This window comes from Nelumbo lutea, chromosome 3 (assembly GCF_056320005.1).
Source record: "Nelumbo lutea isolate HS-2025 chromosome 3, American lotus-T2T, whole genome shotgun sequence".
Taxonomy (NCBI): Eukaryota; Viridiplantae; Streptophyta; class Magnoliopsida; order Proteales; family Nelumbonaceae; genus Nelumbo; species Nelumbo lutea.
In genome coordinates this window covers 46,811,309-46,836,291 of record NC_142686.1, presented here as the reverse complement: position 1 = coordinate 46,836,291, position 24,983 = coordinate 46,811,309, and the positions used below count along the sequence as shown (strand labels likewise).

The window sequence follows — 24,983 nt, the reverse complement described above, 5'->3', positions numbered from 1 at the left end:
CTAGCACGAGGGAGGAGGGCCAACTCAACACAAGAGCCGGCTGTGCAGCTACTGAACTCACTTCCTCCCTCGCCTTGCTTGGTACTAGTGGTAGGTTACTACTCGCCGGGTTGTTCTTTACTAATGCCCGATGAGCCTTGTGATGACTTCGCTTTTTTATGGTTTCAACATTGGTGATATTTACCTTGGTGTTGTCAGGCACCTTAACCCTGGTGTGCTCTCGCTCCCGGACACTATTGTGAGGCGGGGGTTGGTTCCTGTTGCTTGCGTCGTCTTTATCACGGACAATATGTTGGTCATTACGAGGGGCAGAGGGGTTTCATTATGAGTCCGCGCCTCGTGCCCTGAGCTGGCGGTTGCTGATCTGGGGATCACGGTTCTTTGGCCATGAGTGTTGTTGCAGGTCGGTCATGGCTCGGTGGCTATTATTGGGCCGATTTCTTTGATTCGCCTTTTGAGATGGTGGGGGTGTGCACTGACCCCCCGACTCTGTCCCGAGGTGGGGTTTGGGCCCAAGGAGGGACTGGGACTCGAGATGCCTCCACACCTCGGGGAGGAGATCGGCATACACCCTGTGGATGTTGATTCTAGTTCTAGTTCCTGTTCTGGTTTGGTTGTGGCATCGAAGGGAACTACTACTGGTACTACCAGTAAAGATAGTATTGTTGAAATTGTTGAAACTGATGCATCTGTTGCATGACTCAAACACTCTATACCAGCTCATCGAACTGCTGGTGTCTGAACCCAAGGGGAACTACAGAAGGCTCAGGAACAGAAAAGGTGGTGCCCTCCTTGGGTAAGGGGGCATGCAGTGGTTGGGTGCTAAAAGTTTGTGCCTGGCATGTCTAAACTCCTGGGATGGTAAGGGGGATGGTGATCTGATCGATGGTCATCGAGGGGCCTTTAGAGTGAACATTAGTGATGTCATGCCCCCCAACGACACCCATATCAATGCCCTTGTCAGTGTTGCTAGATGATGCCATTGAATACCGTAAGAAGTAAAGAAAGAAGCAAAGACTTAGCTTTTGTGTGACGGTTCTCAGACGACGCTAATTGATTGTGCGCGATTTGGATGCTCCTAGCTGGAGGACAACACGAACGCTGATTACGTAGCTGTTCGGTCGAACTACAAAACAAGTGGATCAAAGAACCCAGGGTGGCTAGCCCGACAGGGTCACTTCGATGCTTAAGTCAATACCGTGGGTGAGTAGTGAGCTAAAAGCTTGAGAGTTGGGGAGCTAAAATGCACTAAATCGCGTGTAACTAGGTATAAGGGATTGATGCCTTTATATAGCTGGGCTCCTGCGGGTCCATCGAAACGCTCCCAGAATCTCTGGATCGATCCGTAGGGGTACGTTACGCACTAGATGGTGGGAATCGCACTAGCTGACAAGGCTTACCTTTTCCTTTTGATTCGGCCGGGATGAGGATAATGCCTTCGGTTATGCGGCGTGATCCCGAAAAGTTCAGAGATGGCTAGCAAGCTCTTAGAGATCTGTTATGTGTCACTTCGATAGGTTTAGTCATCCTGAGATTCCCAGGCTTCGGTACTATCCAAGGTACCTAAGGTGCCGAGGTGACCCGACCTGTTGAAGTTGTCGGGTCGGGATTTGACCTGACCTCCTGAGGTGGTCGGGGATTTGACCCGTCCTCCCGAGGTGGCCGGGATGTTGAGTCATGCATTTGATCACCAGGTTATGTCCATGTGTCGTCTATTTACCAGGTCGGGCCAAATTATCCCTCATCACAATTCATTAACCCACACGTTGCTTACTTTTAGTAAAACAAAAAAAGTAAGCACACATTGGTTTCTCTATGAATTACCTTAATTCAATTAATTTAATTGAATTAATTAATTCATTTACATAAGTAACAAATTGTTAAGAGAAATACAAATTTATTCAATTATGAATAAAAATGATTAAATAATTCAAAACATTTACTTAAACAAAAAATTATTAAATAATTAATAAATTGAGATAATTATTATAATATTATTAAACAAATATAATTGATTATTCATTATAGAATGGATAGTTAAATAATAAAATGATTTAGTAATTTACTAATTAAGAAGAAAAATATTGAATAATTTAATTTATACAAATAAAACATTGTTCAAGAAATTAATATTGACTAATTCAATAAGAAAATAATTGAGCAATTAATAAAATGTTTAAAAAATAAAAAATTGATAAAAGGAAAATGGTTAAATATTTAAATATGATTAATTAAAAAATGATTAAATAGCAAAAGTCAAATCCAACACCATGCATCCTCCGTGTAATACATTATTTAAATGTTAGCAATATTAATTAACAGTATTTAATATAGCAATTTATATTTTAAAATTTTACCTTGTAAATATTATTTATTATTGATATCTATTTACAGTATATAAGGACATATGTTTGTAATTTTTATTTTCGGTGTTTCAAAAATGTTCTAATAATTAACAGTAATTACCAATTATAGTAATTATCGATAGCAGTAATTAGCAGTAAAAAATGATTAAATAGCAAAAGTCAAATCCAACACCATGCATCCTCCGTGTAATACATTATTTAAATGTTAGCAATATTAATTAACAGTATTTAATATAGCAATTTATATTTTAAAATTTTACCTTTTAAATATTATTTATTATTGATATCTATTTACAGTATATAAGGACATATGTTTGTAATTTTTATTTTCGGTGTTTCAAAAATGTTCTAATAATTAACAGTAATTACCAATTATAGTAATTATCGATAGCAGTAATTAGCAGTAAAAAATGATTAAATAGCAAAAGTCAAATCCAACACCATGCATCCTCCGTGTAATACATTATTTAAATGTTAGCAATATTAATTAACAGTATTTAATATAGCAATTTATATTTTAAAATTTTACCTTGTAAATATTATTTATTATTGATATCTATTTACAGTATATAAGGACATATGTTTGTAATTTTTATTTTCGGTGTTTCAAAAATGTTCTAATAATTAACAGTAATTACCAATTATAATAATTATCGATAGCAGTAATTAGCAGTAAAAAATGATTAAATAGCAAAAGTCAAATCCAACACCATGCATCCTCCGTGTAATACATAATTTAAATGTTAGCAATATTAATTAACAGTATTTAATATAGCAATTTATATTTTAAAAATTTACCTTGTAAATATTATTTATTATTGATATCTATTTACAGTATATAAGGACATATGTTTGTAATTTTTATTTTCGGTGTTTCAAAAATGTTCTAATAATTAACATTAATTACCAATTATAGTAATTATCGATAGCAGTAATTAACAGTATTATTTATTGACAAAATTTATCAAAATTATATTAATTAATATTATTTATTATGATATTCATATAATTTAATTACGAATTTAATACTATTAACTATATATTTATAGATACATAAATACATATATAGATACATATGTATGTATGCTATTATATTCTCCGTACTTAATAGGGGGTCATTCGTTTACTTTAGGTATTAAATCGATACAGGGATCAAAGTGAGACTAACCGAAAGTAAAGGTATTAATCTGTAAGTTTCTCTTTTCAAAATGTTCAGGGTTTTCTTAATTAATTAATCTGTAATTCCCCACCTTTCTGTGTAGCCCCTTTTATTGATCTATCGAAAAAAAAAAGGGTGAACCTAGGTCAAGTCACCCAACGCTGCTACCGCTGCCCTGCGATATTATTTTCAAGATGTCTATCTCCATTACCTTTATGCTCGAGCATTTACAGTTCTCTTCTTCTTTTTCTTTTTATTCTATTTTTTCCTTTTATTCTTCTTTGTAGACTCTGTACTGAATTGTTCTTTGATAGACGAAATAGCGGACCCTCTTCTAATTCTTTTTCTTCTTCATACTGAGCTTGTTCCATTTCTGAAAACCGAAGCCTGCTGTTATGTGCTTGAAGCTCAACCACAAAACCTGCCACTAAAGGTATGCGCTCTGGCTGCTAAATGCTGATTGCTTACTTCGCTGTGCTCTTTTTTTGTTATTTTTTTGACAAATAAAAATAACTAATCAAAAGACAGTTCCGAAACAAGATGATTCACAAAAAAGGGTGAAAGAGTCAACTCTTAACTTGATAACTCAGATTGATTTAGAGTATTTTTGAACTTCAAATGCTTATTAACAGAGTTAGTAATCAGTTATTACCATATTCCTCTTGCTTTTACTTCATGGTGTTACTATTCTTATTGCTATTCTGAGCCAATTTTCTTTGTACGTACACAATCAAAGATGTAATAACATCAACAATTAATCAAAGATCCCTGATTATTTTATTTATGGAAAAAAGCATTCCTGACTTCAAATCAATTAGTTGAAAATAAGGACTAATTCCTAAAATATCTGTTTTTATTTGAATATGATGTCTTCTTATTAAAAATTTCAACTATAACTATAGATATTACATGCTTGAGGCTTTCACCTCCTTGCGCAATAACTCACACCACGCTTCAGAATTTTAGAACATTGGTTTAAAGTCCTCATCTTCTCCTGCACATGTATGGGCGTTATGTTAATTTTCATGAAAACCATTTGCTTTATTCTTTTTGTGCTTTGGTTGGGATTTTCTTCTTTTCTTTAGATTCATTCATTAGGTTCATTTTTGATTTTGTAGTTTTGGGTGAAAATTTCTATTTTACAAATTCTTAGTGCAGAAATGTTATAGTTTTTGTTCCATCTGATAAAATTAAGTAGAGTCTATGCCTTCAAGACAAAAATTAAGAGCATATAAATTAACTTTTAAGATATATTTGTTTTTGCAAATTAAAAAAGAAACAAACACTCTAGGAAGTGTATATTTAGAGGAAAATAATAATTTTGTAATACACTATATATAGAAGCTGTTATTTTTTTTGTTTGTCAAGACTGCTTGTGTGCATTAATATTTGTATTGCAAAAACTCATATTATGACTTGTCTTTGATGCCAATACCACTGCTACTGTGGATTGACCTTTTGTTTAATTTTATCTCCAAAATTCTATCCTGACTTACCCTCTATCTCCCAAAAACATGTAGCTACTCAGAGTTAAACCATAGCTTTCTGTTTTGTTTTATTTTCTTTGTTGAGGTTGTTGTAAACTACCATCATAACTCTTTGTTTATTTTATCATTGTTCAACTATATTTTCTCATTTTCTTATGCACAAACATTTGCAGTTCTTTTTCCTACATCACTCTATAAAGTATCATTTATCATATATGAATTCTAACCATTGCTTTGGGTGCAAAACACTCTCTGTCTTCAATTTCATCATATGTGTACAAACAATGCTCGACTGATTATGGAATAAAATATTCTGTAGTTAGCAATCCCTCTAATTGCAATTGAACAGGTCAATGAGATACTAGATGAGTAGAAGTATTCTTAGGGCTGCAACTTGGTCTTGCTTAGCCCAAAAAAGCCTGAAAAACTAGGATTGGGTTGGGTTAGGGTTGAAAAGTATGAACCTGACTTAGCTTTGGGTTTGGTTGGGCTTGAGTTCTTGACCAACCTGACCCAACCCGAACCTCACTTAACTTCATATTTGCATGTATGAATACTATATAAATATGTATTTATGCATGTATATGAAAAAATTTATGCATGTATGCATATACAAGTATGCATTCATAAATTTTTTTGATGGAAAACGGTAACTTTCATTAATTCTTTAAAAAACTTAGTACAAACTGTCACCTTCAAAAACAAGGTAACCCCTCATCAAAATTACAAACATGCCCAAAAAAAGTTCTGCCTACTAACTCCTTACTTTGCTAAAGTATTGGCCATTGCATTGGCTGATCTCCTAGTCCATTTAAAACAGACTTCAAGCTCCCTTGTTAGTTGCATAATCTCCTTTACAAGTTGTCTAAGGGACCAGGCACCTAAGCTGTTTGTTTGCATCCAACCTGTTACCAGTTTTGAATCTCCTTTCACTTCCAACTGCTAGAAATCCAACTGTTTAGACAATTTGAGCCCCTGTAGGAGTGCCAGAACTTTTACTCTAAGAGAGTCCTCCAAGCCTATTGGGGCAGGAAAAAAAGGGCCAGGACTCCCCCCCCCCCCCCCCCCCCCCATCTCTAAAGACACCCCCAATTCCAGAGGGGCCTGGATTGCCTACAGTGCTGCCATCAAAGTTTAGCTTAACAACCATAGTTAAAGGGGGGGGCTTAGTCCTTTTGGATAGCTAAAGAGGGGCAGCAAGAAGATGCTACTTTACTCCGCCCTCTAATCAAGGCATCTAAAGAAAAGTCGTTGAACAGGTCCAGCGATTTCAGCTAGTGTATAACCTTGATGATGATCCCTTCTATGACTTCATGTGCTGATTTTTCTTTCCCTTGAAAGATTCTGTTATTTCTCTCTTCCCACATTGCCCAAACAACTGCTGCCCTCGTTGTTCTCCATATTGCCCTTCCTCTTTTCTTTGGTTGACAGAAAAAGCTAGATTCAAAAAGATCCATCATGCTTGTAGGAGGAACCCACTTGCACCCAAACAGAGACTCAAAGAGGAAAACCAATCCCAAATAAGAGTAGCAAAAGGACAAGAGATTAGTAGATGATTTACTGTTTCATCGCTCTTCAAGCAAAGGCCACAAACATGAGGGGATAAACACCAATTTGGTCTTTTTCTCTAAAGCAAATCCAAAGTGTTGATTTTTTGGAGAACCACTTCCCAACAAAAGGCCCTCACCTTTGGAGCTACAGGAGCACTCCACACTTCTTTTATGGGAAAAGAGTAAAATAATTTGGAAGAGTGCACTAAAGCATTGAAGAAAGAAAGAGCAAGAAAAATAACCGGAGGACTCTTTATACCAAATTCTAATATCAGGACAAGATTGGTCCAAAAACACCGAGTTTAGAAAAGAGGAAAGATCATATACCAACCTTATTACTGACTCCCTTAACCCTCTCCTGAACCTTAGATCCCATGGCTTTCCAGAAACACGAAAAGTAGAGATGACTTTAAATTTGTTCAAGGACAGCGAGTAGAGGGCTAGGAGCCTATCCTTTAGAGGCTGATCCCGAATCCAAATGTCCTCCCAGTAAAGGACCTTATTACCCAAACAAGCGTCATACCTAATGAAAGGAGAAAAGGCAGGCAAGATACTAACAATGTCTTTCCATGGAGAGGAATGAGAAGCCCTTGGGTTGAGAGCAACATCCCATCCAGTAGTTGCCAATCCATGTATGCTTTCTATCTCTCTACGCCACAAACTTTCTTGCTCCTTGGGAAAACTCCACAACCACTTACCTAACAGTGCTGTGTTTCCTAATTGGACATTTCCAATCTCTTACCCCCTTTGTCTTTTGTCCTAGAGACCACTTCCCATTTTACTAAGTGATCCTTTTTTGACTCCCCAGATTCCCAGAGAAAATCTCTCATTACTTTTTTCAACTGATTTGCAACCTTAGCAGGCACTTTGAAGGTAGATAGGAAGTACGCCAACAAATTTGCTAGTGTCAACTTAATTAAAGTGATTTTACCTACTAAAGAGATATAATTCCTCTTCTACCTTGCTAGTCTCTTTGTGAGTCTTTCCAAGATTGGGTACTAGAAGCTTTTTGACTTTGGGTTTCCTCCTAGAGGTAAACTTAAGTATTTTATAGGCCAATCACTCCACTCACAACTTAACATCCTAGCCAAGAAGACACCTCCTCATTTGACCTATTAATCCCAACCACACAACTTTTATTCTAACTCACGCTCAAATTAGAGATCTTTTCAAAACTTTTTACCAATAATTTTAGATTAACCATCCCCTCAAGCTCTCCCTTACAAAAGAGAATTATATCACCTGCAAATTGTAAATGAGTGACAACTACTTCTTGCCTCCCTACTCTCCACCCACTAAAAAGATTTTTGGAGTCAACTCTGGAAATCATAACACTCAAAACATCCACTATTAAGGTAAAAAGGAAGGGAGAGGGAGAGGGTTCCCTTGTCTTAGACCTCTCTTTGTAGGGAAAAAGCCACTGGCTACCTCGTACATCAAGATAGAGTAGTGGCATGAAGACACACAACCTTTTACCCACCTACACCACCTTTTTCTAAAACCTCTGTTTCTCAAAACTTCCAGTAAAAAGCCTAAAACTACCAAGTCATAAGCCTTTTCCAAGTCAAGTTTGCAAATCAGCCTCTTCTCTCCTTTTCTCTTTCTATATTCAACACACTCATCGGCAACAAGGATTTGGTCCATGATTTGTCTCTCAGACACAAAGGCTCCTTGGTTTGGAGAAATTAGATAAGGAAATACCTTTTTAATTCTTGAGGCTAACACTTTAGAGATGATCTTATACATGCTGCCAAGCAAACTAATGGGTCTAAAAGCCTTTGGTTGTCTTGCATCCATCTTTTTGGGAATCAAAGCTATAAAAATAGCATTGGCACCCAAGTTAATCCTACCCCTCTCAAAGAATTCTAGAAACACCTCCATTAAGTCCCCACATATGATTTCCCAACAATCTTGGTAAAAGGCAACCGTAAAACCATTTGGACCTGGGGATTTAGATCTTTCCATTGAGAAAACAACATATTTGATTTCTTGGATCTCAAAATTTCTTTCCAGTTCCTCCAACTTCTCTACTTCCAGTGAAAAGCCCCAATCTACCAGTTCCTCCAATCTACACCACCTATGCATCCATAAATTTATATATCTATATATTTAATTATTATTTTTTATTGTGAGTATTTATGTCTGTGCATATTTATCTATTTATTTATCAATCTATACATGTATTCCTATATATTATATGTCAAGAATTTTTAGTTTAAAGGCATTTTTTTTTCTGAAACATGGTAACTGTGTTATTTTATACATAATAATGCTAAATTGCTGATTTGAATTAACATGAACCGTTAGAATCTAAGGAATAAGTACATTTTTCAAAAGGAAGTTGAGAAGTAGGGCCAACATGAGTTTAACCTGAACCCAATCCGGTCTGACTTGCTCCCCTAATGTTCTGATTTTATTTTTTTTTGCCTTTTATGTGTTATAGCTTGCACAGGCTTGACCAAAGCCCAACTTGGCGACACCTGATTTTTTACTGGGCATCTTGGCCCAACTTCAAATTCTAAGGCTTCAGGCTGGAGCTGAGCCTGAAAATCTAGCCCTAACAAAATCTTGGGCTGGCCTCATATTCAAGGCATCAAGTAGCCTAAGGCCAATCAAAGCCCGACTCAAGTCTTTTTTTTTTTTATTTAATTGTTGTTATATGCTAAATATATGACATGAACTACAAATATAGTAGTAATATACACATCTAGGGGGATTTAAATTTTAAAACACATCAGTCATAAACAATGTTCTGACCATTTAAGCCTAATTCAATTTATATCTTATGATGTTGAAGTAACTACATATATAGGGCTGAAAAACCCACTTAACCCAAGCCTATATTGACAGAAATCTAAAAGTTTTTGGGTTTGTGGGTTAGGTTGGGATTGAGCTTGTAATGTCAAGTTTGACCACTAGTCAGGCCAAGGGCTTAGTCTTGGGTTGGCCCTAAGACTTGCCCAATCTACCCAAATTGCTGTCACATGCCAAATTATAAATTTGTCATGTATAGACTGCTATTAGATTTAAGCTTTTTCACTTCCAAAGGAAGTCAAGTATTAAATATCTTGATTTGAGACCTCAAGTTGGTCCTATGTGATAATGGATGCTTGTGTTGGGTGGGCATCATTAGAAGGATTTTTTATTAGCTTGTCAGTAGGAAAATTATGAAATGTATGAAATTTTGATTATGGTATATATATATATATATCTAGTGTGTTTTTCTCCCAATCGTGATTACACTAGGTTTTTCTTATCCCCTCTTTTCCTCCCTTTTTGAGTGGCTGAACAAGGGTAAAATGTTCGTTTTGTTGTGAGGGAATATCCATCCTTATTTCCTTCCTCCTAATATCCTCATCTCTAATCAAGTAAAGCACATGTTGCAGGTCAGATAGTTCATCTCTTCCCAAAATCTGTGACTGAATGCTATCATATGAAGAGTAAAGGCCAGCAAGGCACTTGAATACCCTCCCCTCTTGAATCTATTTATGATACATCTTCTTGTCCTCGGAGCTTTTATAGTCTACAGTTGGATGATAATCAAGCTCCTCCCGAAGTCCTTCAAGAGTAGCAAAATAGGTTACAACTGATATATTCCCTTGATTCAAAGCTGCAATATCTTGAGTCAACCTATAAACCCTTGCATTGTTCTTTCTTTGTCCACATGTTTTAGATAATTTTTTGTAAATCTTTTGTGCAGTAGGATAGTGCTGAACTATCCAAGCAATCTTAGGTGTCATGGAAAATGGCATTCATGACATGATAAGTGTCTTTTTCCCTACACCAACTCCTATATGTAGGTTCCTCCAGTCTAGGTTCTTTGACCTGTCCATTGATATATCCCAGCATTTCGCTGCTCATAATGTGAAGTTTTGGTGAAATAGACCATTCCTTGAAGTTGTATTCATCCAACTTAACATTTGTAAATGTAATTTGAAGGCTGGGAAAGCTAGGGTTCTCCATGTCGTAGAAACCCTCACCTGATCTAGTTTCATTTAAGGTCACTTTACTTGTGTTGGAGGACATCTCAACAATTAGAAACTAAGCTACTTGGGAAGAACATGGAGCAAGTAGCTGTGCTTCTTCACAAACCCGCAGAAAACTTAACTCTAGAAGCAAGAGAAACAAGCCAAAACCCAGTGCTCTCTTTTGGTTAAACAACAACCTGTACAGAAACTTGAATCTCCCACTTGTGTGATCTGTAAAATTCTTCTGAACTGTTCCTGCTAACAGTCCAGTAGCTAGACCCGCCTTTTACAGGCCACTCTAGTAGTCCAATGGCTAGTCAATGCTTATCTTGCCCTAGTCGGGCATAGCAGAACCTGTTCTTGGTTTCCCTGGACCTTTTCCAAGGAAATACCCTAAAAGGAGCTTCAGTAAACGACAAGCAGATCTAGTTTTTTTTTCCAAAGCTTCCCAACAGTAAAATAGGACCACTTGACTGTTGGCAGGAACAGTCAAGTGTGGTTTTAAGAGAAAAGAAGAAGAGGAAGAAGAACAGGAGAATGCAGAAAGGGGCAGCAGCAAGAAAACTGAGTACATAATAAGCACAGACCCATATAAATGAAATAAAACATAAAAGGGACTAAATAGACACAAGCCCACATTGTTTGGTTGAACAACAACACTAATAAAACCTGTAGAATTTTTTGTATCTGCATACTTTGTTATCCGTTCACTAGGCCTTTGACACAATTGTGTTTGTGTCAGATCTCGTCTGTATTTCTTGTATTATATACCTTCTAATCTTTATACCTTTCTATTTTGATAAAATCATTAATTTAATCTATTAATTAATTTCCTATTCATTAATATTAAAAATTCTCAGACATTACCTTTTATATAAAAAAAAAATTTCTCAGACATTACCTTCATGTTTCTCAATAGTTGGGATGCCAAATGCTGGACTACATTGCTTAGTCCAGTTCTACAAATAAAAAGATGCCTCATGATATTGGATGGAAACACTGTACTATAGTGTAAGATGGAAAAAGTGGAAGACGTGGAAGTGTGCTTGTATGTGACTATTGTGGAAGAAGATACAATGGTGGTTCTGGGATACATCAGATAAAGGTACACTTAGCAAGAATTGGCTGGGCTGCAAGGGCTTGCCCAAATGTTCCTCCTCAAGTTGAAGAGCTGATGAAGTGTGATCTTGGAGAAAATGCTCAAAAGAAGGGACAACAACCTACTGCCTCCGAGCATATACAGGTTACAGATAGTTGTGATAATTCTACTGAAAACAGCAGAGAAGTACATATAAAGCTTGAAATTTCTTTGTGTGGTTCCAGAGTTATCAATGACATCTTGCCAAAGCATTTGCAATATGTAGTTGCACAATGTGTGAACTGTATCAACTTAAACTTCAAGCTAGGAACAAAAGTTGAATCAACTTTAAAGTTCAATATCCTTCCTATTGTTCTTGGTTTTATCAATTCCTAACTTTTGCATACGGTACATGTTACTCTTGTAATTAATTATGATTTTCTTTTCAGGATGGCAGGAAGAAAGAGCAATTTGAAATGCCAGACAGAACTGAGGAATGCCATGTAGTACAGGTTTTTCATTGAATTTCTAAAATGATTGTTAACTCTTTGTCAATTTTCTTGTAGGGAATATGCACTCTAGGTTACATTAGTAGTACTGGAATTATGTCGATTACATAATGGTATGATAGGGATGTTTGATTACAACTGAAGGGGTAGTTTAGAATTGCAAGGGCCATTTTGATCCCGAGGCAAGGCAAGGTGCACTCCTTTTTGAAGCAAGGCACAAAAATGATAAAAAATTCAAAAAAGTTCCGAAGAATTAAAAAAACCAAAATGTTAAAATTATTAAACACAATATTAATTAAAAAAGGTGCGCACCTGGGCTGAAGCACAAGGCACACTAGGCAGACACCTTTTGAAAGTGCTACACCTGGGACCTAGGCAAGCCCGGCCCAAAGGTCCAGGCTCAATCCTATGTAAAATTTTCAAGTCAGGTGTTCGATTTGCACCCCTAATAAAACATCCTGATATCTTAGTAATTGTTATCAGTTCACAAGGTCTATGACACAATTGTGTCAGATCTCATCTGTATTTCCTGTATTAACTACAATCTAATCTTTGTACCTTCTAGTTTGATAAAATCATTAATTTGATCTAATAATTAATTTCCTATTCATTAGTATTAAAATTCTCACTGATGTTTCATTTTTTCTCAATAGATGCCAAACACTGAATTAGATGCTTCATCCAGTTCTATGTATAAAAAGAGGTATCGTGAGAGAGAAGACATTAGTTGGAAATACTGTACTGAAATAAGCAAATGCAGAAAAAGTGGAATAATGCTACTTGAGTGTAACTTTTGTGGAAGAAGATACCGTGCTAATGGGGTATATCGAATAAAGTTACATCTAGCACATACTAGCAAGGATGCAAAAGGCTGCCCAAATGTTCCTCCTGAAGTTAAAGACCTGCTCAGGCGTGATCTTGGAGAAAATAAGCTAAAGAAACAACAACAACAGCAACAACAACAACCTGCTGCATCTGAACATATACAGATTGTGAATAGTCGTGATAACTCTTCCAAGAATTGCAGAAAAGTAAATATAAAGCCTGAATTTTCTTTGTGTAGTTCAGAGTTATCAATGCTATCTTGTCCAAAGCATTTGCAATATGCAGTTACACAATGTGGGAACTGTAGCAGCTTAAGCATCATGCTAGGAACAAAATAGTAATAACTTTGAAGTTCATCCTATACATTGCTCTTGGTTTTATCAAGTCCTTTAAAATTTCCCATACATTACAGTATTCTTGTAATTAATTATGATTTTCTATTCAGGATGGAAAGAAGAAAGAGCAAGAATTTGAAATGCAAGACAATGTTGAAGAATTACTTCAGTGCCAATCTACCCCTACTGTGCATGGGAACAAAAAGGAATCTAAATTTGAAGGGGCCTCATTCCATGTGGTACAAGCTTTTCATTGAATTCCTATATTTTGAACTCTTTCTAGTTAATTTTCTTATTGAGAAAGTATGCACTCTAGGTTACATTAGTAGTACCAGAGTTATGCCAAGGCCGTTTTGTAACAGCTGAGGCAGCTCAACTGAATGGCTTATTTCTGTAATTTAGTGGATTAGTCATTAAGTAGGTTGTAAGCTCCTTATGGATCAATGGAATTTCGGGTTGATAATCAGGAGTTGGAGAATATTTTGGATCAAATATGTGTTTATCTTGAGGAGTATTAGAAGAAAGAGGAACTGTTGGAGGGAAACCCAGAGACACAATCTACTAGAAGGGTAGTACAGAATGCGGTTGAAGGGTGCAAAAATGTGGAAGGAGATTTGGCTTTTGGAAAATTGCAGGAGGAATTAGAGAGAATTTGGGGACAAATTTGTGTTCTCGTCAAGGAGTGCTTGTCGAAGAATCTTTGGAAGAAAACCCAGAAAATGTGGAGATCTCAAAAACTTCAAGAGTGAATGCAAGTGATTTTGGTTTAATAAAAAGCCGAAGGAAGAAGAAAAGAACAGAGGTGGAGAGATTGATTTCTGACATAGAGGGAGACTTAGAATTTAGTGGAAGAGGGGAGAGAAGGAAGATCCATAAATGGGGGCTTGTAGCTTGAGGCAGCTTCCAAATTCCATGTTCCTATGAAAATCATTAGTTGGAACATGAGGGGTTTTTGCAGTGCAAGGAAGAGAAGACTAATTAAGGATCTTCTTAGAAAGGAAAGGCCGGATATTGTAATGTTGCAAGAGACCAAATTAGTTGAACTTGATAGAAGATGGGCTAGAAGTGTTTGGAAATCTAGAGAACTTTAGTTGGGTCTCTACACCTTCATGGGGGGCCTTGGGGGGTATTGTCACTTTTTGGAGAGAAGATGTAGTGGAGGAATTAATAGGAAATTTCATAGTGTCTCTAAAGTTTTAGAGTGGTGGATGATGGCTTCACATGGGTACTAACGAATGTGTATGGACCAAGTAATAGGAAGAACTTTTGGGATTCAAGGATTGTGGGATGGTCCTTGGTGTTTGGGGGGGACTTCAATGTAATTCGCTTTACCAATGAATCAAACAACCCTGACAGGCTATCAAAACCCGTATAAGGAAGTTCAATAATTTCATTAATAGCTATGAATTAAAGGAACTCTCTCTCTTGCAAACTCAATACACTTGGTTCAATTTCTAGGAAATCCCAACTTGCTCAAAGTTAGATAGGTTCCTCTTTAATGAAAGTTGGGAAAGTCATTGGAGACTAGAGAGATTTGATTTCCAGAGCTCTGCCTAGAGTCACTTCGGATCATGTTCTCATTGATCTAGGACAGGAACCTTGTAGGTGTGGACCTTGATCATTTAGATTTGAAAACATGTGGTCGACACACCTGGTTTTCTGAAGAACATTGAGGAATGGTAGGGGTGGAAGTCGAGCAGGTTGGGTTGGGTTTATGGTCAACCCGGGCCCGATCCTAAAATTTGGGCTTAAGGCCTGAGTTCGGACTGGGCCCGAGGTCAAGCCCTATTTTCCCAACCCGAGCCCGACCCGCTCTGTAATTTGATGCACTTGGGTTGGGTTTGAGCCTGGGCCGGGCTTGGGTTGGTCAACGAACCCACTCTAAAAGTATACATATATGTATTTTTATGCAAATATGCAGACATATATTTATGTACATGTAAATATGTATGCAAATTTTACATATATATATATATACATATGTATGAATAATTGTGTATAGTTGGGCTAGGCTCGGGCTACCTAAGGGCTAGGCTCGGGCTTGACCCAAAAAATAAAAAAAACACGACTTCCTAGGCTCGAGGACTAAAAATCCAAGCCCAGCACGTGTAAAATTTTAAGTTGGGCTTGTTTGGGCTCGGGTTGTGCCCACCCAAGTTGCACCCCTAAGGAATGGTGGAGGGTAGAAATAAGTGGGGTGAAGTTTCATAAAAAATTGAGAAGCCTAAGATAAAAAATTAAAAGAATGGAATAAGGATCATTTTGGGAGAATAGATGAAGTGAAATCTTGTTTGGTGGTTCAAATAGAGGAACTGGATGTGAAGGAGTCCCAAAGAATAATGAATTTGTAGGAAAGAGAGTTGAGATGGAAGTTGAAGAGAGATTTAGAAGAGGTCATTTAGCGTGAAGAAATTTCATGGATACAAAAATCCAGATGTAAATGGATCAAGAAAGGTGATGGCAACACTAAATTTTTTCATGAATTAGCCCAAGGTTTAAAATGTTGATGTCGACAAAAATGTCGCTTACCAAAATATAGGACGTATGTCGGAAATATCGAGAAATATTGTAAAAATTAGAGACATTGTGGAAATATTATGAAATATGTGGAAATATGCAATGATATTTTGTGAAATGATAAAAGAAGCATTGATACATATTTCTAGACTATTATCTTATTCCCAACCATTATATAAAGCTAAGAAACTAAGGATCAATAATAAATTAGTAAATGACGAAGTTGTACTATAGACTTCAAAAGTAAACAATTAACACCTAAATTGTTTATGTATTTAAATAATATACTGTTTTATTATAATAAGTTTTAACTTATATACTGATTTGTTATGCATTTTGATGTTTTTACAAGGTTATCTGATTTTTTCTTATTTTTAATTCTGATTTATTATAAATTCTAATATATTTATTTCACACTAGTAAATAAAAATACATTTATTCTGTTGTTTTTAAATATTAAAGTTATAATACATTATGTTTTATTATAAATTTAATAAACTGATTCTCCTTTTTTTAGTATTAAGATTCTAATAAATTCTTATTTCTTGTAAAACTTAATGAATTTATTCTGATTTTTATTACTAAAATTATAAAAAATTATGATTTAATATAAAATTTAATAAACATTTTCTGATTTTTAATAAATGTTTTAAAAATACTAAGTAGTTAATATTTTATTACTTGAAAAATATTTTATGTTTTATATTATAAAGTAATTATTTATTCTTTTTTTTATTTTTTTAGTTCTTTTTTTATAAATATTTTTTTTGAAATATTAAATATAAATTATTAATAGAATAATTTATATTAAATTTTAAATATAACAAAATATAATACAGCATATGTTAATGGAATAATTTATATTAATATAATATACTAATATATTGTATTATTAAATTAACATTTCATTTGTTATCTTTTTTGAAGATCTACAATATTACGGTAGACCTTCATCTACTGTAGAACACCAGAATATATCTGTTGTGACTGTCTATGGACATTTCATAGACCATCACACATAATAGTAAAACTTTTAAGCTACTTAACAGGAGATAATCTAACATTAAGGATTACACTGGAAAGAGGGAGTAAATCTGAGAGGCTCGTCTAGCTGCAGCTCTGCAATGCACTTAAACCTTCTGTCCTTCACAGCTGCAGAAAGCCAGAAACTTGAAGGCATGAAAAAGAATATCAGATTTCAAGCTTCAAGTTCCAGGCTTCCAATGGAAAAATCTTCTTCACGACTTCACCTCAAGTTTTTTTTTTTCTTTTTTTTTTCCTCCTAAAAAATCTGGAAGATGGTTTGCTAACTCTTACCTGAGATTCGAGAATGGCTGCGATGAAAAGCCTCAATTTTTGGTTGGATGTTGCTCACTTGCTCCAGCGATTCAGCCTCCAAGTCTCCAATTGGTTGCTGATTCAAATCCAAAACCAAGCTTTGTTCCAGCCTCTAGGTACGTAAAGTTGTAAACAAAAAACCCCTTCTTCTATGAAACCCTTCTTTTCTCTTGTTCCTTTGTTAAGCTTCAATGGGTGTGCGATGATTCTCTATTTGTCTGCAAGCATGTTGTCTTCTTTCTTTCCTCTTCTTCATTTTTTAAGCTTGTATCTGTGTACGAATGATCGTAGCCTTGTAGGCATGCGGTTTGCTTTTTCAGAAATGTCTCTCTCTTTTTTCTGTTCGATGTGAAACCTTATTCTATTGCTGTACGTTAGTCAACATGCCCGTCAACATAATAGGAAAACTGTTTTTTTTTTTTTTTTTGTTTTTTGGATCGATTTGGTTGACATTTCTAAAATATAGGAAATGTCGACCGAAATAATGTAATTTTTATATTACCATCCATTTTCATGTCGGTGAGCCTCGACACCAGCTTATGTCGGGCGACATTAGCGAAATGTCGCAACATTTGAAACCATGAATTAGCCAATGGAAGGAGGAAAAATCTAATGTCTAAACTTGAAGTAGATATTTCGGTCTTTGAGTTCCAAGAAGAGATAACCAATTGTTTTGTGATTCATTTCAAATCAATTTTTAGGAGGCCATTTGGCATTAGAGAGGAGTTGGGAGAAGTGAGTTTGCCGAGACTTTTTGAAGAGGACAAAGGTTGGCTGGAAAGAAAATTTGAGGAGGAGGAGGTTAGGCAAGGAATTTTCTCTATTGATAGATCCAAGGTACCAGAGCCAGATGGTTTCACCATGGGTTTTTCTCAAGATTGTTGGAACATAATTAAAGAAGACTTGTTTAAGGTTTTTGGAGAGTTTGAGGATAAGGCTGTTATAAGTCATGGAGTTAATGCTACTTTCCTAGCTTTGATTCCAAAGAAAAAGAGGCTAAACATCCAAAAGGTTTTGGACCTATTAGTTTGATGACTAGCATTTACAAGATCATGGCCAAGGTCCTATCACAGAGGATCAAAAAGGTGATTCCCTCTATTATCGGTTAAGCCCAAGGTGCCTTTGTACAGGGGAGAGAAATAATAGATCAAATCTTAATTGCAAATGAGTTTGTGGAGGAGATGGAGAAGATCGGGTAATAAAGGCTTTGTCTGTAAATTTGATCTTGAAAAGGCCTATGATCTAGTGGATTGGAGCTTCTTGTTGGAGGTGCTAAGAAAGTGTGGTTTTGAGGATAGATGGTGCGATGGGATCAGTGGTTTCCTTACCTCTTGCTATTACTCAATTCTAGTTAATGGGCTTGTCAATGAATTTTTCCTAGCAAACTATTATCATAAGCGGACAGGGCTGGGTCAATAAGAGGATGGAGAATAGATAGAGATTGAATTCCAGTAACATACCTTCAGTTTGCATATGACATCATAATTTTTTGTGAGGGTTTTGACTTGATGAAGGTGAGAAATTTGCAAAAATCTAATAATTCTTTTTGAAAGTGCCTCTAATTTAAAAATCAATTTTGAGAAAAGTTGTGTGGTAGGGATAAACCTAATTGGGGAGGTGATGGAATCAATAGCTGCCTATTTAGATTGTACTTGGTCTAAGTGGCCTTTGACCTATTTAGGACTTCCCCTAGGTGCTAATTCAAAGGAAAGCTGCTTTTGGAACCCCGTAGTGGAAAAATTTGAAAAAAAGGTTGGCAATTTGGAAGAATTACATTTCTTTGGGGGGTAGAGCAACTTTAATCAGGGCAACACTTGCCAGCCTACCAATCTATTTTTTTGTCAGTCTTTAGGATACTTAACAAGCAAGCAAAATGGATAGAAAAATTGATGAGGGATTTTTTATGGGAGCCAGTTGAAGAGGAAAAGGACCATCTGGTTAGGTGGGATGTGGTTCTTGTGCTTTTGCTGCATATTTGGAATTGGGTTTTCATGATGTTTGGGTGCAGGTGGAACTTGCCCAATTTGCTTTTTGATCCGACTACCTTTCAGTGGCCAACAAAGAGAGGGAAATTAATGTGGAAGTGCGTAAGAACAGCTATCTTGTGGACCATTTGGGAGGAGAGGAATGCCAAATTTTCCAAGAAAAGGAAAAAAGCCTAGCCGAAGTATCGGAGTGCATCATGACAAGAAGAATTTTTTGGTTGAAAACTTCAGATCCTTTTATGAATTATTCCTTTGATGATCTCTGGAAAAGCTGGGCAGAGGTGGCCTCCACAACCTCCAAAAAGAATAGTGTAAAAGCTGAATGGAAACCTCCTCCAGAGGGAATGGTTAAGCTGAACTTTGACAGGAGTAGTCAAGGTAATCCAGGGCCCTCAGGCATAGGAGGGGTTTTGAGAGATAATGATTGCAAATAACATCTTATCCCTATACTCTGGATCAGTGGAAGTTGGTGACTCTACAAGGGCTGAGATATTGGCTACAGTTCAAGGAATACGGGCTGCAAACCAACTTGGTGTAGAGCACTTGATAGTTGGGGGGGACTCTTAAGGTGGTTGTAGGTTGGTTGTCAGATCCTGATATGGTTTTCTGGGGTTACAGGGATCTTTTCAAGAAAGTTAAGTGGCTGACAAGAAACATGACAGTTAGTTTCCAGTGGGTTAGCAGATCAGCAAATGCTATGGCTGATTCTTTGTCTAAACAAGGGGCTTCAAGGGGTGAATTGTTCTGGTCTACTTTATAAGTGTATTTCTGTCAAGAGTGTGTTTATATCCTCATTCCTAAGGGGAGGTAACATCTCGTGCCTCCTCTTAGGATGACTGTACACCTTTTTCTCTTATTAATAATATTAGCATGTTTATAAAAAAACTATACATCTAAATATTTCATTACATACTATTTTTTTCAATAAGAGATAAAGTAATAAGCAATTCAGTTCAGCCACTTTGGGTCCAAAATCTTCCAAAAAATAATTAATAACCATGGATTAATGTCTCTATTTTATTGTTGATGTCTCTTATCAATCTATGGGGTTATAATCCAATGTATTTTTACAACAACAGTACTGATTGATATGGAGATTGGATAACTGTGTATAATGATTGTATGATTACTCTATATATTCAATATCAAACTTTGCTTTTATCATACCCAAAAAACCTTGGCTTTTTAATCATGTTCATTCTTTAAACATTATATTTTTAAATAGTACCTTCTTATACATGGTTAGCATATATAAGACCTAATAAGTATCTTATCATTAGATTCTCGAAAGGGTAAGAAGTATTGAGGCTCAACTGCAACCATTGCAACATCTTGAAGCCCTTGAGCTGAAAATGAAGAAGCTGGAGCAATTAACAAGCACACAATTGAAGGAATGCAAGTCAGAAATGCTCCAGGGGTTCACTTTGCTGTCACACCAAATTAAAAGATCTTTTGGAATGCCTGAAGCAAACATGGACCACACCGAAGAGGCGATCAATTTTCAGGTATGTAATTGATCTTGGCAGTTATTCTCCTACATACAAAGCGATGCAACTTGAATGGACATTGACATGCTTAAGGCCAACCCAAGCCTAACCCTAGGAATCGAGTATGAAACCTAGGAATGAATTTGAGCCACTGACATTAGCTATATATGCATTAGTAGGTGGTAACGCAGCTCAGGTTGAGTTAGGCTTTTATGAGGTTGGTTTTCCAAATTTTTGCTAGAAAGCCTCAAAATGTCAAACTGTTAAGCTTGAGGAATTTCCAATTATAGACCTCTCAATAACAAGAAAATAGCCCAACTGCTATCACAATTCATGTTAGCATGTATGCATGTTGCTCAAGTTAAGGTATCTTACCCGATCAGTCAACCAATGCCCAACTTAAAATGAGTTTGGGTTTATCTTTTGCAGCCTGAGCTTCAATTCAGCCCTAATATGAAAACCCAGCTTCACAAAACTTTCACCCCTACCCCAAGTCTCCAACATAAGAATCTAAGAAATAGTAATAAAATTTATCATTCATTTGGCATGACCAAATTCCCCTGAATGATCTATAAATTCAACTAGTAATAAATTTTAGATTTGATGCTCTAAAATCTATTAATTACATTACATTGAACAATGGTAGATTTACACTCTTAAATATGAGAATTTTAAGATTTAGAGGTAATGTAGCTTTGAGATGATACCCAATCGTTTTCCAAAAAAGTCTATGCAGTAGTCTGTTCACCCTATTCAGTATGTGATCATTTTGGTAAATTATAATGCATTATAGGATGATTTACTCTATCTTTGGTAAGTTAACTTGATTTTATTATCTTCTGATGGTTAAAGTCTGAAAATAATCTTAATCCTATATTTTACAAGAATAATTGACATGTTTTCATGATTCATTTCTTTTATTTTTTATTTCCTCAAGAGATTGTGGCTTAGGTACAGTTAACATGTTAGGCTTGGGTGCCGGAAATCTTCTAACCAGTGTTTTTGAACTGTCATTGACCCGGACGGTTGGACTGTTTGGCCCAAAAACCATCCAGGCAACCGGTTCCATTTCACCCTTAACCTGTTCCTGGACCAAAAAACTGTTGACTTGGTCAGAGGACCATTGACCCGGGTGGTCGAACTGTCGACCTTGACAGATTCGCAGTTTAATAAAGTTGCAAGGAGATTAGAGAGGGGAGAAACTAGACAGGAACGATCTAAGATCTGAGATCGCTAGATCCCAGATACGGCAGAGAGAGATGTTTCTGTTGCCCCCGCCTCGCCGTTGTCGTGCTGGTGAACGTCGAATCCTCCTCCTCTTCCTTCTTTTTCTTTCCTTTCTCCCCTTGCTTTCCTTTTTTTTCCTTTCTCTTCTTTCTTTCTTTCTTTCTTTCTTTCCTTCTTTCCTTCTTTTCTTCTTTCTTTCGATTTGCTCAGCCAACAACCAACCTCTCTTTTCTCATACAAGACTAAAAGTCTAAGAATAGGTAGTAATATTTGTCTTAATAATCAAAGTGTCCAAACCGTTCGACCTTTTGATGGTTGAACCACTGTCCTGGAAACCGGTGGCCACAAAAGTTCCGTTTCCGGGTCGGTTTTTAAAACCTTGCTTGTAACCCTATATCAGAATTCTAGTTTATGGACAAGACTAATACCAAAGTTTTCATGTAAATCAATTTATTTTCTTTTTCTAATTAAAATCCTTGTCTCTTTATGGACTTCCTAATAATATATTAATAAAAACTCTGTGGTACAGAAACATGTTTTCCATTACCATTTTCACAAGATGCACCTTGAGATGTAGATATTGCAACTTGATCTCTAAAATGTTGCACTTATGGTCGGGAATGAAATATAAAGATCATTATGCATTTTTGTGGCACTAATACTTTGTGCCTTTTTTTTTCTTTTAACCTGAAATAAATCTTTGTTTTCAAAGGCTTTCTCAACTTTGTAGTAACTATGCCTTTTCTTATTTGCAGACAGACGTGGTGTTTCCACATGCTTTAGATTTTCCTTCTTTTACCGAGTTGGAGAAAAAAGCAATTATATATGCTTTATTTAACCCTGTTGGACCACTTGAGTAAGCAGATGCATTGTTGTTGTTGTTGTTATTATTATTATTATTATTCACATATAACATTAATTACTCTATATAACAATATCCTTTTATATAGTGAAAATTTGGTAATTCTATGGAAGTCTCACCTAACAAGGTCGGAGCTTCTTTGCATGAGAGATGGCAAGTGGGTTTCTAGTGCTGTAAGTTATCAAGACACACTATGGTGTTTCACATTGTATATTAATCTCTATAACAAGGAGTTAAAATACAAAGATTTGTTTCTCATGTAGGTTGTGAATTGTGTGGTGGATGTACTAGTGCATGAACAGTTTGCTAATGGTTTGGTAAAACGCCATTACTTTCCCACATATTTTGCGGTAAGATTTCAATTTATACATACACTAATTCACTAAGATGACCTACCATCTCTTATCTACCAATTTCCTAATTGTGAATACAGGAAAAGATTCTAAAAGAGGAACCCCCAAGTCTTGAGGAGTTGAAAGCTTTTTATGAACCAAGTATACTTAAATATGATTTGTTGCAATGTGAATTGGTATGTCTTGGATAACACACATAATGGGTTAATTAATTTGGAAGTACAACTAACTATAATGTTTTGCAAACAGTTATTCATCCCCCTTTGTGTTGATTCCCACTGGTTCGTATATGTCATAAATCTAAGAGACAAGAGGGTGGAAGTTCTTAACAGTTTACCAATGTCTGGATTCACTGTAGAGCTTAATTATATGTCTAGAATGGTTTGTATTGCAGTAAATATTGTTTTAATTGTTCTTGTCATCACCTGTTGCCATGTGCTAATCAAAGATTATGTTTAATTTCCAGAAAGAAGCTTGTAATGAAATAATGAGTAGCTTGAGTGGAAGACCCATGGGGATTACAGAATGGCCTGTGCTACTTCCTGAACTTCCTATTCAAAAAACCAAGTAATTGATTTAATAATTGACGTCTTTAGTATTAACTTTGACAATTTTAGTATCCATAACAGATCAGATGCAGATGTTTAAATGGTGGTTGTTATTGTAACAGTTATGATTGTGGTATATTCATGATATGTTATATGGAGTATTGGGATGGACGACTAATGAAGTCCTTTGCGCAGGTAATTGAAAATTGAGTTTCTATAACTTTCTTTCTTTTTTTAATGCCTTATTTCCTAATGAAGTCCATTTTGTTTGGTTTGTATATTATATATTGTATAGGATCATATTCCATACTTGCGCATGAGGATTATAGCTGATCTGTTGTTGCACCCAGAAAACAAGGTATTTAAAGCAATTAAAAAGGATCAGTTTTCTCCAAAAAAAAAAAAAAGAAACTGTTGTATTTTAAGCCTAAAAATTCTTCACTTTGGATTAGGTTGTCCCTTGTCGTACTGCCCATTGTTCTCCATTAGTATGTATATTACAATTTCATAAGAGTATTTTTTTTTTGTAGGTAATACTTATAAGATGAAGCTTCTCTAATGTAATGTTAAACGTCTCAACTGGGAAACTCCAAAGGCAAATGTTGTAAACATAGAGGTTTTTTTGATAGAAGCAACGTGAACCTATTATCATTCCTGTTTAGTTTTGGCATCGCTTACTCACTTGGTATTGGCATCCACAGGGTCACTCCAGATCATCACAATGATTCCATTTGGAGGAAACCAGCCAACAGCATCTTGAAAACCAACTTCGATAGGTGCTTCTCTTCCAGGTGGGGGTAGAGCTGGTATTAGTTATAATTGATGCTTATGGTCGTTTCTTGTCATGGGGTGGGCAATTGGTTTCTGTTCCATGAGGCGAGGCTGAAGCTTTGGGCTTTTTTTTTTCAATAAATTGCTATCTGCTAAGGAATTAGGTCTCTCGGCGTCGATGACGATGGCTTCTCATTCAGAATGGAGTTCATTTTGTCATGGGGAGAGCAATTAGTTTCTGTTGTTCTAACCCGAGGAGAGGTTGAAGCTTTGGGCTTTTTTTTTTCAATGAATTGCAATTTGCTAAGGAATTAGGTCTCTCGGCCATTTGTTTAGAAGGTAATTCACAAAATCTTGTATCGTTCCTACTTCCTGGGAATAGCTCTGCCAAACCCGCTGTGGCTATGCAAAATTGTATTGCAGATTGCAGGAACCTATTATCCCCTTTTGATTTGGCCACAGTACGTTTTGTCCCTTGTGTGGCCGAATGCTAATGTTGAGGGAGTGTGGATACGTAATGATGTAGTCTATTCAATATATTTTTATCTTACTGATTTTTCTCATTGAACTCAGCCTAATGGCAAATAATTATTAAAGTTATTTTGTTTTTAGTTTCCA

At 36.0% G+C, this 24,983-nt stretch overlaps 1 protein-coding gene across 10 annotated transcripts; it reads left to right on the top strand.

Moving 5' to 3' along the window:
• Positions 1-3,576: 3,576 nt before the first annotated feature.
• LOC148864728 (putative ubiquitin-like-specific protease 1B) lies at positions 3,577-24,983 on the top strand. Of its 10 annotated transcripts, none has more exons than XR_016110335.1 (16): positions 3,577-3,958; positions 12,058-12,120; positions 12,771-13,148; positions 13,388-13,516; positions 20,398-20,622; positions 22,587-22,687; positions 22,782-22,866; positions 22,957-23,043; positions 23,127-23,222; positions 23,296-23,427; positions 23,513-23,613; positions 23,717-23,789; positions 23,890-23,952; positions 24,125-24,210; positions 24,296-24,385; positions 24,523-24,983. XR_016110335.1 is itself a non-coding variant. In XM_088979709.1 (15 exons), the coding sequence occupies exons 2-14, from the start codon at positions 12,085-12,087 to the stop codon at positions 24,140-24,142; spliced, it is 1,524 nt and encodes a 507-aa protein (XP_088835835.1). In that variant the 5' UTR covers positions 3,577-3,958; positions 12,058-12,084; the 3' UTR covers positions 24,143-24,189; positions 24,296-24,983. The 10 variants fall into 10 exon arrangements, 4 of the variants coding, with proteins under 4 accessions (XP_088835835.1, XP_088835834.1, XP_088835837.1 ...); XR_016110336.1 differs by having other exon boundaries at positions 24,125-24,189; positions 24,523-24,824; XR_016110333.1 differs by lacking the exon at positions 24,125-24,210.

Coding starts and splice junctions, on each gene's coding strand:
- LOC148864728 (XM_088979708.1), top strand. CDS start 12,085: ATGCCAGACAGAACTGAGGAATGCCATGTAGTACAG. Junction 23,614..23,716: donor CTTCCTATTCAAAAAACCAA/GTAATTGATTTA, acceptor TTATTGTAACAG/TTATGATTGTGGTATATTCA. Junction 23,953..24,295: donor TGTTGCACCCAGAAAACAAG/GTATTTAAAGCA, acceptor TGGCATCCACAG/GGTCACTCCAGATCATCACA.